This window comes from Hippoglossus hippoglossus, chromosome 10 (assembly GCF_009819705.1).
Source record: "Hippoglossus hippoglossus isolate fHipHip1 chromosome 10, fHipHip1.pri, whole genome shotgun sequence".
In the NCBI taxonomy this organism is placed as follows: domain Eukaryota; kingdom Metazoa; phylum Chordata; class Actinopteri; order Pleuronectiformes; family Pleuronectidae; genus Hippoglossus; species Hippoglossus hippoglossus.
In genome coordinates this window covers 19,150,947-19,166,342 of record NC_047160.1, presented here as the reverse complement: position 1 = coordinate 19,166,342, position 15,396 = coordinate 19,150,947, and the positions used below count along the sequence as shown (strand labels likewise).

At 44.6% G+C, this 15,396-nt stretch overlaps 1 protein-coding gene across 8 annotated transcripts in view; it reads right to left on the bottom strand.

Annotated features, from left to right (window-relative positions):
- Window positions 1-14,000, bottom strand: part of pcdh19 (protocadherin 19) — a 54,505-nt gene extending 40,505 nt beyond the window's left edge. Inside the window, exons 1-2 of one of the 8 annotated variants that reach the window (XM_034597942.1) lie at window positions 10,034-14,000; window positions 7,373-7,487 (exon numbers count right to left, since the gene is read on the bottom strand). In XM_034597942.1, coding sequence (XP_034453833.1) covers window positions 7,373-7,487; window positions 10,034-12,180 — 2,262 coding nt within the window. In that variant the 5' untranslated portion in view covers window positions 12,181-14,000. Of the gene's footprint in view, window positions 1-7,159; window positions 7,506-10,033 lie in introns of all 8 variants that reach the window. The other 7 variants (XM_034597940.1, XM_034597941.1, XM_034597943.1 and 4 more) reach the window with 7 other exon arrangements.
- Window positions 14,001-15,396: the final 1,396 nt, after the last annotated feature.

Genomic DNA, 15,396 nt, shown 5'->3' with positions numbered 1-15,396 from the left:
TGTCATTACTGGAGAATTGAAATAACTTTTTTTCTCACTTTGTTTACTTCGTAAGTTAGTTTTTATTTTTCCAGAGCAGATCAGACAGGGAACATTTAATTTCCCCAAAGACTGATTATGAGTCCCTTGTTCTTGTTATCGGCGAGGAGAGACAAATCTATGTATATGTGTATATATCAAGGCTTTATTACACTGCGTGTCAGCACACATTATACAATAAGTCAGAGTGACAGAGGTGGGCACATGCCTCTCGACAAACACTAAAGAGTATCGTGAGCTTCCACTGCAAACAGCTTCCACTCTTGGCCATTAGCAGTCTCAGGGCTTTGTGTTTCTTTTAAATATATGGGCTGACCTTTTCTCTTCTTCTATATTAATGTAACTACAGGCATTTTTCACTAAAAGGCAGAACAAATCTGCGTTAATGAGAGCGGGGTTATTTTTTAAATATTCATTCTGGAGCCTTCCTCGTCCTACATTTTCTTATTTTCTCTGTTTTACTTGTTTCCCTGAACATTAAGGATTTGATGCACAAACTTTGCAAGAAATTGTGTGAACGGCTGCACATGAAATTCGGGTTGATTTCCACACTTTAACTTCTTATTTGTTTGGGTAGAAAACACAATGCGGCATATTTGTGTGTGAGGGTTTGATTTGAGAAATAAAAGAACAACCCGGTGGGAAACTCATTTAAACGGGTAATTACTGTACGTCCACGCAGCATCGCTCGCAGGGTAACAAGGTGCATAATGACGTCCTCTTCTCCGGCGATAAACATCATCACTATGTCCATTTCCTTCACTCCATTTAGCCTTCGCTCATTTACGACTGGACCCATCAACCCATAAGTTCAATGCCATTATTCCCCTTTTTTGCATTCAGGTACTTGTCCATTAAATTTTTTTACATAAATTGCTGGACGACTAATGCTATTATGTGACTACTTTTGGCTCCTTGAAAAAAAATCCCCTTCCTTTGATGCTTAATAGGTTTAAAAGAAAGTGAATTCTTTCCACATAATAGAGCTTTTCAAGTACCTTTTTCCAGGGCTGCCAACTTGAAGCAAATAAATTCATCACAGAAGATGAATGATTAGGCTGATTAGTACTTTGCGATTTAACTTTTTTATTTGAATGTATTTGTGTGCTCGTGTTGCAAACAGCTTTAAGTGTCTGTTTGCTGATGTCCTCCATGAGTTCAGCCATTTGACAATATCACCCTGGAATGTGGAGATTTAATATAGAGTCGGTGCAAAACTCAAACCACTCTCCTCTGCTAATGCAATTTACCATGTTTGCCGTTACATTGAAATAATCACAATATTTGCTTTTTCGGGGGGGAAGTTGCGCCAACAATAGAAGAGACATTATTGCTTTCCGTGGAGGTTGATGCGGTCTCTGCAATAAAATCTCTCCGTCATCCTAACACCACCTTTTAGAGCGAAAAATAACACGTTTCAGGCAGCAGCGATACAGGTTGAGGAAAATCATTGGCACTCTATAAATAGACCTCTCTCCCCTCGTCTCTGTCTCTCCTGGTTTTTCTCGGCCTTGCCATTTCTCCACAGCGCTCCTCAGCCTGTTCGCTCCGCACCAGTCACATGTGGTTAGGGACACATACGGTGACATGTGTACATCAGACGGCATCACTCATGTGTTTTGACTCTTAAGCTCTTTTGGCTGGGTGCTCTAATCCCGGACGGGAGGCCTGGATGCTTGTGACTGGCTGCCCGGGGTTGTTATGTCATTTCATTGTACCTCGGCAACATCGAGAATGACGTGCCGGCGTGTCGTGGGTTGGGGTCAAGGCTATAAAAACCTAGCCGAGTGTAAAACTAGCACTGGTTGTGCATGAAGTGAAAACCATCTTGTTGAGTAATGCCACTAAATCAGCCCACAGCTTCACCAGTTTCCCATGTAAAACACAATGGGAGGAGCCGGCTAAGGAATGTTATAAGAGGGGCGCTGAATACATTACTGTCATACTGATAATTTATTTCTGACAGACAACATTTTTATTTCACCTTATAAACAGTGACACTTGAAAAGCAGAGTATTTCTGAAGCCGCTGCCTTACAAATAACCTCTCTAAATAATTAACAGGTTCATCTGCCACTCAATCAGAGCGCAACTGAAGCTTTTGTAGATGAAACAATTCCCTCTGAAATCCTCTGAGAGGAGGAGACTTTAAAGAATGCACCGCACGCCTCCTCTTTCAACACATGAAAATAAAGATACTCAAAAACACAAGAGTTTTCAGATCAAGCAGTTATGTATACCTTCCCTTACTCCACAATATCTGTATATCTGTGGTTTATTTCCCACCGTGAATAGTCACTGACAAACTGTTCAGTGTTGAAGAGCTCCTGTATATTTTCTATAAGGCCTTTTAACAAGATATTGGTTTGGCTATATTTTGCATTGTATGAATATAGAATAATTATTTTTTATCAATCTGTAAAAAGAGTTTCTTCCCTTGATGTTATTAGGGACTGGCTCAGAAAACAGAGAAATTTGACTTTTTTTAAGACTTTCAATTAGGTACTTCTTAAGTCCATATTATTATTATTATTATTATTATTATTATTATTAGTAGTAGTAGTAGTATTAGTATTAGTATTAGTATTATATACTATCAATATTAGTATTATTTACTTCTAGGCACTTCATAAACTTCATTGAAAACTGAGCATAACTGAAAAAACGAATTTCGAGCGATGAACAGTCTCCAGCTGCAGCGACGCGAGCATTCGGCACCAACATGCGAACTGAGACAGTTTTACTTCCACACTTTCAACCAGCAGCTGACGTTCTTTCTGTCAATCTCAGCCCGTTCAAGTCAACAAACACACACAAGCTAAATGATTCGTCCAGATACAGTCTGTCTGTAAAGATAAACTGAAAAATAAAAGCTGGCTCCCCACAGAAACTCTGCGCCAAAAAAGTTGAACAGCTGCGAAAGTCGGCTGAAATATAATTTATTCAATCTACTGTAAAAACGGTCTGCACTGTTACAAACTTTTTCATTAACGCTAGAGCACTAAAATGACAGATGCTATTAAGGAAATATTATTAGAAGCATTTATAGCTCTCCGTATCTTAAACACCAGGGAATGATGATGATGATCACAATATCATAACAACATTAACAAAGCACTTTAAATGCAGGATCACAACAGTGTTTGATTATCGAATGTGCGAGATTGCGCCGCTCATTTCTGCTGCTGTGAGATTCCTGAGTTGGTCATAACGATGTAAATGATAATGTCACAGCCCATACTTCAAATAAATGTGACACTCCATAAGAAATATTGTGGCTGCATTTGTGTATTCATGAGTGCATGTGTGTGTATGGGGGGGGTGGCAATTTCAACAGATGTGTAGTGTGCGCTGACAGCATGACATGTACTTTGCATGCTCAATAGGACACGTCTGGATGCTCCCATGCATATTGTCCTGATGTGAAGTGATAGCGAGTGATGTGCAGCCATCGCTGGAACCACTCCCTGTTGTCGCTCTCCTACATCCACATCAAAACATCTTCTTCTCTAACAGGGAGAAGCAGCGAGACCGGTGCACTGAGATACCTCCTCACTCGTGTGGCTTGATTTTTCATTTTCTCATTTAAGATGCTTTGATTGGCTGCGAGAGCTGAACAAACAAACACAAATATGCACGTCTGAACCCGACCCCGTGGCGCACACTTCAACACGGTATCACAGAGACTTGTGTAGCCGCAGTATCTTCAAGGAAGCAGTGCAGAGAGAATCTGGAGGACGACTGCATCAATTATCAATTAACTGCACTTGTCAAGCGCAATCTTCGCTGCATACTGAACACTGAACGTTCTCCAGCGTGCAGTGCAAAGTCCTACCTCTTTTTTATCCTAATTCATTTATCACCTTTTTTCTGATGAATTTATCACCTTTTTCTGATTCATTCACCGCAGCGGAAAAGACATAATATGCAATCTACCTGAATGAGCGTAATCAATACAGTAAGATAAGTTCTTTTTTCTGCTCTGCTCATTATCTGGAATCACAGGTGTGAGAAGCCCTAAGTGCAGATTACAAATTCAAAAACACATTCTAGCCAAAGGCCATTCCTTTACTGTATAATTGTTTCCCCCACCAAGTGATTCACTATAATTAAGCTGTGGAAGACAGCTCTATTCTCCTGTGAGCATTCATATTAGTGCTACCACGGGCAGGTCTAACAAACATCTCACAGCTGATGCGTCCCAAAACAATGGACAGCGATGTTCGGGGGGGAGGTATATACGGGTGCACGTTCTCACAAGGGAGAATACAATACACACAATGCAATTGCAGGTATGAGGCCTTCGGGGAGACCTGTCACTGTTATCTTGGCCATGTCTGGTGTGTGTGTGTGTGTGTGTGTGTGTGTGTGTGTGTGTGTGTGTGTGTGTGTGTGTGTGTGTGTGTGTGTGTGTGTGTGTGTGTGTGTGTGTGTGTGTGTGTGTTCGTTCCACGGTGCTTTGTCTGAAGCAGGAAAAGCTTGACTCCAGCTGCTCTGATATAAGCAGGAAGCTCGCTGCCCCACATAAACTTACAATGGAGGAGAACCTTGCATCGATTATAAACATATATTACAAAATAGACACAAGCTCATATCCTCTTTCCCTCCATTAGCTAACCAAATCTGACCCCGTATCCACATTCTGATGGCGATGATAATTCTAAACTGCACGTTTGGAAAAATAAACAAACAGGGAGACATGATCGTGCCCTGGTGTAAAAACAAAAAAGCTCTTCCGCTGAGGATAAATGAATCATGGATAATTATGAGGTTGGCCTCAGGATGAAAACAATTTTTGGGACAAAGCTGCCTCAGTAATCACAACAGTGCAGCCACTTGTGTGTCCTAGCCAGTCAATGGAATATGGGTTGAGGACTTGTGGAGTCAAGTGGTTTCAAGCCTAAGCTTGCTCGTTGTAACAAAGCAATTATCAGTCATTTCACCGCTGTTTGTTTGTGCTATAAATGGTATTGTAATTATACTGCAAACATTTGCCAGTTAAGAGCAACGTTTGAACATACTGTAGAGCTTGTCTCTCTTGCAAATGTCACAATGGGGAGGAAAGCAAACAATGACAACCATCGCCGGGCTGAGGTTGGAGGGCGACGCGTTCTGTGGCTCCTGCTACTTCTCACTTACATTCTCGCGTTCTCACTCACTTACTTTCTCACTCACACGCTCTCTTCTCAGTCCAGGGAAAATATGCAAAGGCCGGGTCAAAGAGATGTTTGTCAACATCATGTGTAAGGCGGAGAGCGATGGAGGCTGCATGCTAAACAGGCCCGGCCTCTATCAAACCAATCAAGTGCCTCTAAGAAAATGAGAAAACGTAGCCGGGGCTCAGACACCTGGCACTGAGACTCACTCACCCTCGCTCACATCTTCCCTCCTTATCTCTCGATCTGCCCTCACACAGCTCTATCAAGACAACTCCTAGCTTTGCATATGGAATCATCAAAATCAATCTTCAACCCTATTTGTCTCCCTCTCCGCTTTTTCATGAGCTGAAACAAATAAAGGCCCTCCTAATCCTGCGGCAAATGTGCTTTTATTGGATGGTTAAGCCACAGAGGCAGGATGCTGCTCTGGCTTTTTACAAAGGTGCTTGATTTCATTCTGGAGCCAGACCCACATTTTTTTTTCTTGGCTGAGGAAAAGGGTGGTGGCGACCAGCAAATGCAATCACAGCATAAAGGGTCAGTGCATGCGCCGGCTGAATCCCCTACCTCTGCCTCCACTGACCGGATAACACCACCAGACAGCCCCCTACAACATTTCTCATTCTTTCCACCTGCGTTACTCACCCACACACTCAGTCGGAACCAGCTCAGACAGGCCCAGTAAATCAGCATGCCTGTAAGTAGGCCTCATTGACCCCTCAGGATCCACCGGTGCCTGGATCTCTCTGGATCATCCAGTCAATACATCAATATCCATCTTGTGTTCCTTGTTTTAAGACCCCGCTCCCAACCCCGCACCCCCACCTGCTCCTCACTGAATGTCAAGCGGAGATTGGAGTCATCAATTACAAGTGTGCGCGTCTGTGTGTGTGTGTCCATGGAGCTTATTTGCTGCCGTCTATGGGAGCAAGCGTGATACACATTCGTAAATAAACACACGCACACACGCACATACCGATGGACATTTTTCTCTTGCACTCACACAAACATAAATGTCCCTCCCTCCCCTGGGATTGAGGAGAAGTGGGTCACGAAGAGAGAGAGAGGGGAAGGTTGCCCAAAGAATCCAATAGACCAGTTCATACACACAAAAATCTATAAACTAAAGATCAACTTGTCGGCATACACTCTGTCAGCTTGAATAGTTTTTCAAGTCAGACCTTCACTGCTCTGCTGGAGCCATGCATGGTATGTCAGGGTAATTCAATGTGTCTGTGCAGAGCGGCCATGCAGCAACGCTGCAGCCAAATGGACGCCACACAGATAAAGCATTTTAACAATGATTCTTTTTTTCTGCTAGCACCTGAAATGACGTGTGGTGGAGCAGATTAGTTGGGTCAATACACCTGGCAGGTGCTCAGACTTGTCTTCTTTTCTTTTTTTTTGTAACAATAGCTCAGCTCACACAATAGAGAAAGTAAACACATGGAGTAGGGAGAGGCCAAATAATCCACTTTGTCAGGCCTCCAAAATTCTGCTTGGCAAAGCGCTCTCACTCGCAGGTCAGCCTCAGTGTCTCTGCACCTTGAAATGCCTCGAAGGATTCTGCTCAGATTGACAACGTCACGAGCTCCACTTGAAATCGCTCAGCTTTCAATCAGTAACAGTCAGGCGTCTCACCGACACTATGATCTGTGGTATGATGGAATGCTAAATGTCACTAGACCTTGAGATGTGTTGAAAGGTGGCGTGTACCATCTTTACAACTCATGCTGAAGATTCAGCACCATTAAGCAGACCTATTAGTCATAAGTAATGAAAAGGAAACCTAACAAAGATGGTTCTTTCTTGTCTTTGATTAAACCTCACATTAAGTCATATAAATCTTATAATCATGTAAATCTTAGCACCAATGCCCCCCCCCCCCCTTTAGTTCTAACCCTAACACCGAAGGCTGCCCAGCCAAGGATTTAGAACAGAGCACAGGGGAGTGTATCTCACCTCTGGCAGTGGCATGCCGTTGATGATGAGGTCTGGCTGTTGGTGGCTCTGCCCAGTGAACGGGTGCTGATAGCCATGGTTGGGAGCTGCATTGCGTGAGTTCTGGTTCTCCACGTTGAGGAAGGTGCTCTCGGAGCGCCTGCAGCCCAGCGGCAGGCTCTGCTGGTGGTAGTCGAAGTAGTTGAGCGAGGAGGTGAGAGACGAGCAACTCACCACATTCATCTTGTCTGTCTCCTCGACGTCTCGTGGCACCAGGCGGATGTCGTTCTTGCTCAGCTTCTTCTTCTTGCTGGACTTCTTCTGGCTGCCATATGAGTACTCTGCCACCCTGCGCAAGTAGAAGAAACTGAACAGACTCAATAAAGCAGTGCTCTGCCTTCCCCTCCCCTGTCCACACGGTCAAAATGCTTGCCCGCCATGCCAGCTAGGGCACTGCTCAACCATGGGTGCCAGACAAAGACGCATTGGCCGTGTCCAGGGGTGGAACAGCACACTAAGGTGACTCCCCCACTCTCAGCTTGCGATGGAGCTGTCATCCCTTATTTGTTTGCATTTGCATGCTCAACAAACGACAAGACACGAACAGGCAGGCAGGCAAAATGCAAACATGCCAAAACCACAGAAGCAAAGCAAAAGGACACACTGGTACTCAGCAGCACTACCGGTATATGCAATCATATTCAAAGCACACAACCCACACTAATTCCATTTTTTTCTTTCATTACCAAGCAGGCCTACTAGCAAAACGAAGTGCAGGAGAACTGCAGATTCAAATTCATTTAGCTGTTCTCAGTGGCTGCTGCAAACTTGATATGAGTATTTTGACTTTAATAAGAGTAAATGAGCAGCACAGCCACGTTTTATCAAAGGAGCCTCAGACTGGGGAAAATATCCATTATTCGCACAGCCTTGCAGTTTTCCACAGGACAACAGATGCTATGTGCTTTATAGTGATGACTAACCACAATCTTCAATAGACATATTCCATACAATTTGTGATGTTGTTAATGATCTGCATACTTCAAACTCTGTAAGAGTCCATTTTCAACCCCAGGGCTTCGAGCATATGGCTTATTTCCCGTTAATGCTCAGAAGGAAACTATAGTTACCCATGAAATTGCAATATCTGAAATGTGTCTGTTTTCTCTCTTGTCTTGTCTGGAAGCTCTCTGCTACACCAACCCCCACTGGCCTCTGTGCCTCACTAAAATGCAGCTCTAATCCTCTGTCGCTTCTAAAATCACACTGGCTAAGGAGCACCATTGTAGTTTGTCTTTTTCATTTTTCTTTTAGATTGCATCTTGAAAACAGCTCCCGCCCCCATTCTGCTCCCCCTTGATTCAGAGGAAAGAAAATGGGCAGCTGCAAGTGTGGAAAATACTCAATTTCTTTTCCATTTATCATTTGAACACGTTGTCTCTCTACTTTGTGCCCAAATTGAAAATTGGGAGGGGGAAATCTTCAGAGTCAGACAGATTGACAGAGGACAAGCAATAAATTGGAGATAACTGCTCCTCGTATTCGAGGTGGTGACTGAGAAGCTGAACACAGCAGTGCTGATTAAAGCACCCAGCAGGCAGAGCGGCTCACACTAGGAGAGTAAAGTTCTGAGAGCAGTTTTGAATTTTGAATTTGTTGTTGTTGTTATCACTGTTTCTTCTCTGCAAAAAACACATATAAAAGACTTTAAAAAAAAATATGATAAAATAGCTGTTTTGATGAAGATGTGAGCACACTGGTTTACCATTCTATCAAATCAGGCTTCAATAACAAGACGTATAGTGTGGTATGTATATGCTGAGAAGAGATGTGAGTTCCCACTGTTTACAATCTAAAGGGAAGGTTCCTCTTAACCCAGAGATAAAGGGAAGCAGAATTTATTTCCATTTCCACGCTCTGTAATTAAGAAAATGTGAAAAGCAGGGATTATTCAAAACAAATATTATTACTGGGGAATTACAAGAATATTACTCCTAGTAAGTCTTCTATTCATACTGAGTAATATTGGGGGAGTTTTAGAATATGTGTTTCACCACTACATGTGGAAAAATGGCCCAATTTCACTTCAAATCAACAAAATTAGGTCTGGAGCAAAATATGATTATAGCTTCAGGTTAAATCTCAAATCCAATCTATATGTAAATTCATAGTGGTGATGTGGCACAGGGAAATCAAAGCCAGAGCTGATGTTCAGATTGATGAACAAAACAGATGTGCAAAGGTCCGGGATTATAATAATCTGGAAAAAAAAGGCTAAATAGTGAATGACGGTGACCTTACATGATTTTATAAAACTAAAAAAATGCAATTAATTCTTTTATTATCATTATTATCCCATCTTATTGTAATCTTATTGTTCCAAGACAGAGGTAGATGTGAATGATCCCGGATGATTGTCCATGATCACACTAGATTAAAGCTGATAACAGGCAATCAGCCATGGTGGACGTTAAATAATAAATGTCTGGGACTGCTATTGAACCAGTGGGACGTTAATTGTCCGGCAACACACCAGCAAATTGAACATGACAGTTGAACCGTCATATTTATGAGTCAATTGGTTACAATGGAAGGATTAAATCAATCAATCCCGTTTGCCTAACACGGAACAGTGGGCCTCAGCAGAACGTGTCTGATTTAAAGCAGGGAGGGTTTATTTAGGTCTGTTTCACTTTCAGCTGACGAAAAAAAAAATCTGCAGTCCTCACAGTCAGGCCTCTGCATGCTGCATGACAAAAAGCAATGCATTGACACCTCGCCGTTTTACGCACAATCACGGTCACAAGCACCACGGTCTGTTTCTCTCTCTCTGTCTCTCTCACACACACACACACACACACACACAAACACACACACAAAAGAGTCGGTCAGTACCTGCAGTTGTACGTCCGGATCTCCTTGTTATCCCGCTTGCACTTCACCGCCACAAAAATCATGGTGACAAACAGGATGGCAGCGATGGAGCCCAGAGCGATGATGAAGATGAGGGACAGGTTGACTGGTCCAATAGGCTCCTGTGCGTTCAGGTCTGGCGAGAGGTACACCACGATGTAGGCCGAGGCGGAGAGGGAGGGCTTGCCGTGGTCCCTCGCCACCACCGTGATCTCGTAGGTGGACTTGGCGTTTTCCCCAAACATCTTGGTGGAGCGCACCTCCCCGTTCACCTGGTCGATCTCAAAGAAAGCCCGGTCCCCCTCCGAGATGGTGTAGGTCAGCCGCCCGTTCTCCCCCTCGTCGTAGTCGTCAGCTTTCACCTGGGTCACCATGTAACCCACCCCGGCGTTTCTGGGGATGGAGACCTCCGCTGTGCCGTTAACCAGAGGGGGGTTTGTCATCACAGGTGTGTTGTCGTTGACATCCAGCACCACAATACGCACCGTGGCGTTACTTGACAAAGAGGGGTTGCCATTGTCCCTGGCCAAAACTTTGAAATCAAAAGTCCTGGTGTATTCATGGTCGAATGATCTCATGGAGTAAATGCGGCCTGATGGGTTTATGCTGACATATGTGTTTACATCCATGTGCTTAATCTCACCAGGGACTATGGAGTATGAAACTGTGCCATTCATCCCCAGGTCCGGGTCTTCTGCCGATACTGCGAGCAGACATGAACCAGGGAGGTTGTTTTCCATCACCATTTCCTGATAGTGAGGCTTGAGGAAGTGGGGAGGGTTGTCATTTTCATCCGTGACTTTGACTACCAGGGATTTCATGGCGCGTAAAGGAGGGGTGCCACTGTCCTCAGCTTGGATGGTCAGGTTGTATGTGTCCTTTTGTTCCCTGTCCAGTCTGCCATCCACCAGTATAGTGGAGAAGCTTTCATATTCTTGCAGTCTGAACGGAACATTGCCCTGAAGCCTGCACTGCACTTTTCCATTTGCCCCAGAATCCTTATCTGACACCCTCACCAGCGCAATGACATATCCACGCTGTGCGTTCTCACTAACTTCCACCATCTCAGTGTTCAGTGAGAGTAAATTGATGACAGGTGGGTTATCGTTCGTATCCATCACGTTCACTGTGACTTTGCAGTGAGCTGGGATGGAGTTGGGACCTAAATCTTTGGCCTGAATGTCAATCTCGTATATCTGCGTCGCCTCATAATCCAAAACGCCGTTGACAGTGATGATCCCCGATCTGGGGTCAATTTTAAACGCGTCCCTCGTTTTCTCTGTGACATAACTGTTGAAGGAGTACACAATCTCTCCATTATTGCCCTCGTCAGGATCTGTTGCGTTCAAGTCTATGACTAATGTATTGATGGGGGAATTCTCCATCACGTTAACAGTATACACTGACTCGTCAAAAACAGGGTTGTTGTCATTAGAATCAATTACCTTGATATTTAACTGGACCGCGCCTATCTTAGGAGGGTCTCCTCCATCTTCTGCGCTGATTTCATACTGGTAGTGTGACTGTGTCTCCCTGTCTAATGATTTCTGCACGACAAGCTCAGCTATTTTGGACCCATCCCCTCTGGTCTTTATTTCCAGTCCGAACAGCTCATTTGGGGTGATGGAATATGATTGCACTCCAAAGATCCCAGAGTCCGGATCACTTGCCCCCTCTAGGGGAAACCTCGTACCAGGGGAGGCATTCTCAGAAATCTCAATGTCAATGTGGCTCGTCGGGAATCTGGGCGGGTTATCGTTCAAATCCTCAATTTCAACTTTGATGACACAGATCTCCATAGAGTTTGACATCACTTCTAGGGAAATAACACACTTTGGGTTCTGTCGACAAACTACGTCCCGGTCTATTTTCATTTGGGTTGTAAGGATTCCGGCTGGACTCAGTTCCACCCATCGCGGCTCTGAATTGGAAATAACCCTCAAGTATGGGGGCTGCGGTGCAATCTGAAATCCTTGCTTTAGCGCGTCCTTTGTCACGTTTCCAATCACTGACCCGGGCTTCATCTCCTCGTTTATTCCATACTTCAGGTTGATGACCGCCTCGGCCCCGACCCAAAGTAAAACGAACACGGCGATTGATTGAATTAAATCCATCTCCTTGGTTTGCATTGTACCTGTTGATCTTTCTTTCTCTCTGCCTAATAAAAAAAAAAAGAAAATCTTGATAATTACGCACAAGGAATGCTCGTCAGAGAAAACAGCAAAAATGTTCCAAATGAATCATCTCATTGAAACGTCCTCAGAAGTGTTTGGGTGACGAATGGCTCTCGTGTGCGCAAATTAAATCATGATGTGGAAGCTGTAATTCTAACAAGTGCCTCAGCCTATTTCACTCTTCTCAGGCGGAGCACATCCTCCGGTCTACTGCAGCGGGCGAAACATTGGGGACGACGGATGTGTGAAAACATGCTGAATCTTCTCACAACACTGATTTCCCCGTGTAAATCCGTGCAACTCTTATCAAGCGGCAAACTGCTCTTACGCACGACTCGTGTGGCAAACTGTCCATTTTCAAGTGCCCTGAAAAGGAGGGGGAATTAAATCTAACTGCATGGACGCAAAGATGAAAAATTCCTGCAAGTCCACACACAAAAAAAATACAAAATCTCCCCTGCAGATTTAGTGATGAGGTTGAAAAGTCCGTGTTAAATTCTCCGCCTTTGTGCCAGCAGATATTTAAGTCGCATTCTGGATGAACATCTTGCTCTGTGCGTAATGTTCACAGGCAGTGGGGAGCTCTCCTCCTCGGACGGCAGCTATAGGCTTTCAAGCGGCACATCTGATGTGAGAGGAGAACAAAAAAAAAAAATCTAAAAGGCTCTGCAGTCACAAAATTATTCAACAGCTCAAGTCCGGATATCTCTGCGTAAAAGACGAGGTGTCTAACTGCGGGAGTATCTGGTGGAAATCACTGAAGTCCCGATTACCTTCTTATTTCCAGTAGATTTAGTCTTGAGGCTTTTACTTACTAAGTAATTTCCTCGTATCTCACTTGGAAAAGACAGCACACATCCTGGTAATTAGTCCATGCAACACGCACAAAAAAAAAATCCAATGGAAATTGTTGCCAAAAGCCAGCGGGGGGAAAAGGATGCAGGAGCCTCTGTGTATATACAAAACGATGGGGTCTCGCGATGGGCTGCAGCAGAGGGGAAGGAGCCTGAATCCAGCCTGGGTAAAAACCGAAATCTCCACTCGCTGCCTGTGTAGTTGACTCCAACGAGCGCTCCTCTCGCTGCACTGGTGCACACTGGAGGACGCGCAGCTCAGAGGCGAGCGCTCAGTCTCAGGACCCGCAATCCCCGCAGCCAATCAGGGGTTACACAGGAGGGCCGGAGCTGCTGGTGGGTGGGGCGACGCGCAGCACAGAGACACGGGCCAACTACCTGTTCCCCCTGCAGATGGACGACTCCACGGGCAATTACTGCGTTACAAGTTGAAACACGAGGCTCTGCAGTTTGATGATCGTTAGAGGTAAAAAAGAAAAGGAGGTCTGGGGGAGGGCACCCATGGGTGTGTTTGAGAGGGTTCCCAACAGTGCCGCAGAGGGGGGAGAAGATTAATTTCTCCCCCAGCAGACGCAGAGGGAGAGAGGAGAGATGCTAAGCATAACTTTTCACCTATGTCCCCTTGTTTTCTCTTCTGCAGCGGTGGCCAATTATATATAACAAGTGACACGCACACATCTCCCCACCGGGGACCCTGCCTGGTGTTATCTCATATATATATATGGAGCTGTTTCATCCTCAGTGGCATGGCACAGTTTGGTGTAACCCCCGTGCCAAAGCGGTTAGCATCAAACCGAACAGCACCTCGCACAACCTCCTTTTAAAGCCAAGTGATGGGGCCCGTTGCTCCATACGGGCGCTGCAACTGTGCGCATTCTGTTGCATCAGAACGAACCGTGGCTCTCCGGCCTTTAATGTGCGCGTTGTGAACTTGGACCACGTCAGGCCCCGTGGTGAGAGAATTCCCAACACTGCAAACATCTTAGATTATGGTTTCCATGTAGCCGCATGCTGGGCGGAAATCTTCACATTGGCAAAATCAATACATCATCAACCACGGTTTTTTTTCGCTGTCAAGAAGATATATACAAAAAATCCGAAAGGTTTACTCTTCTGAGCAATTTCACAAAAATATTCCCTAAAATGACTACATGACTACAGAAGGTTTAATAATTGCTTTCAGTTTATGTAAGGTCGCAACCAATCAGTAGTTCTGGATGAACACGTCACCGGCAGACGTCAGCCAATAAATGGAGAGCGTTGAGGAACAATTAATCCTACGAACATTAATAAACTGCCTTCAGTGCAACGAGGTGCTGTGTGTTTGTCAGCGGCAGAGTCCATGTTAGTGAAAGGTTCAGGATGAGGTGGATGGACTGTGACCTCCTGTCCGTCGCTGATCATCATAAGGAAAACGCCACAAACAAATCAATTAGGAGATGTTATCCAGTGCCTCCCTTCTCCCTGGTCCGCGTGTAATTCACAGCGACGCGGCCTGTGATGGGAACAATTCACCGCAGTGACATGTCAACACGAGTAAGAGCAGCCTCTGTGCCAATGGAAATAAAAGGAGAGATGAAACGGATGTGAAGTTCCTCTAGTAACCCTGCGCGCATTAGAGCCTCTCATCATGCATCCTCCCTTTAATGTCACTCTTCTGATCCACACACACACACACACACACACACACACACACACACACACACACACACACACACACACACACACACACACACACACACACACACACACACACGCACACAGTCTCACCGGCGCGCACACACGCCACCGCATCCTGCCGCCAGGGCCAGTCCTCTTTTAAAGTCACAAGGGTGACACCTAGCGTCCGCAGCCGCTCGATCCTGATATTCAGGCCTGTCCACTTTTTTCCCATTTTACCCGGAGACTGTTGCACACCAGTTAAAAAAAAAAGAAAAACAACAGGCGTGAACGCTAGAATAACAATGCAACACGCCGGCAAATCAATTTCCTCTTTATATCGGAGTGGAAGTGGGCAGTTTGACCACAATTAATATGCTGTCCAAGAGGTGAATTACTTGTGAGCCATATCCAATCATTGTTAATCAATAAGGACTGATTGAACTGTGTGTGGAAAGGAGAATAAGGTCATTGTTGTGTAATATGGCTGAGTCATTTAACCCATTGTATTTATGTTTGCATTCAGTACAAACCTGTGGCGGTCTCATAAACACTCCAGGATCAATAGTTGCAGCTCCACTTGGCTTATTTGAGTACATTAAGTAGATTTAAAACAACCAACAGAATCTGTGAAAATTATTATTTTTGTAACTCTATG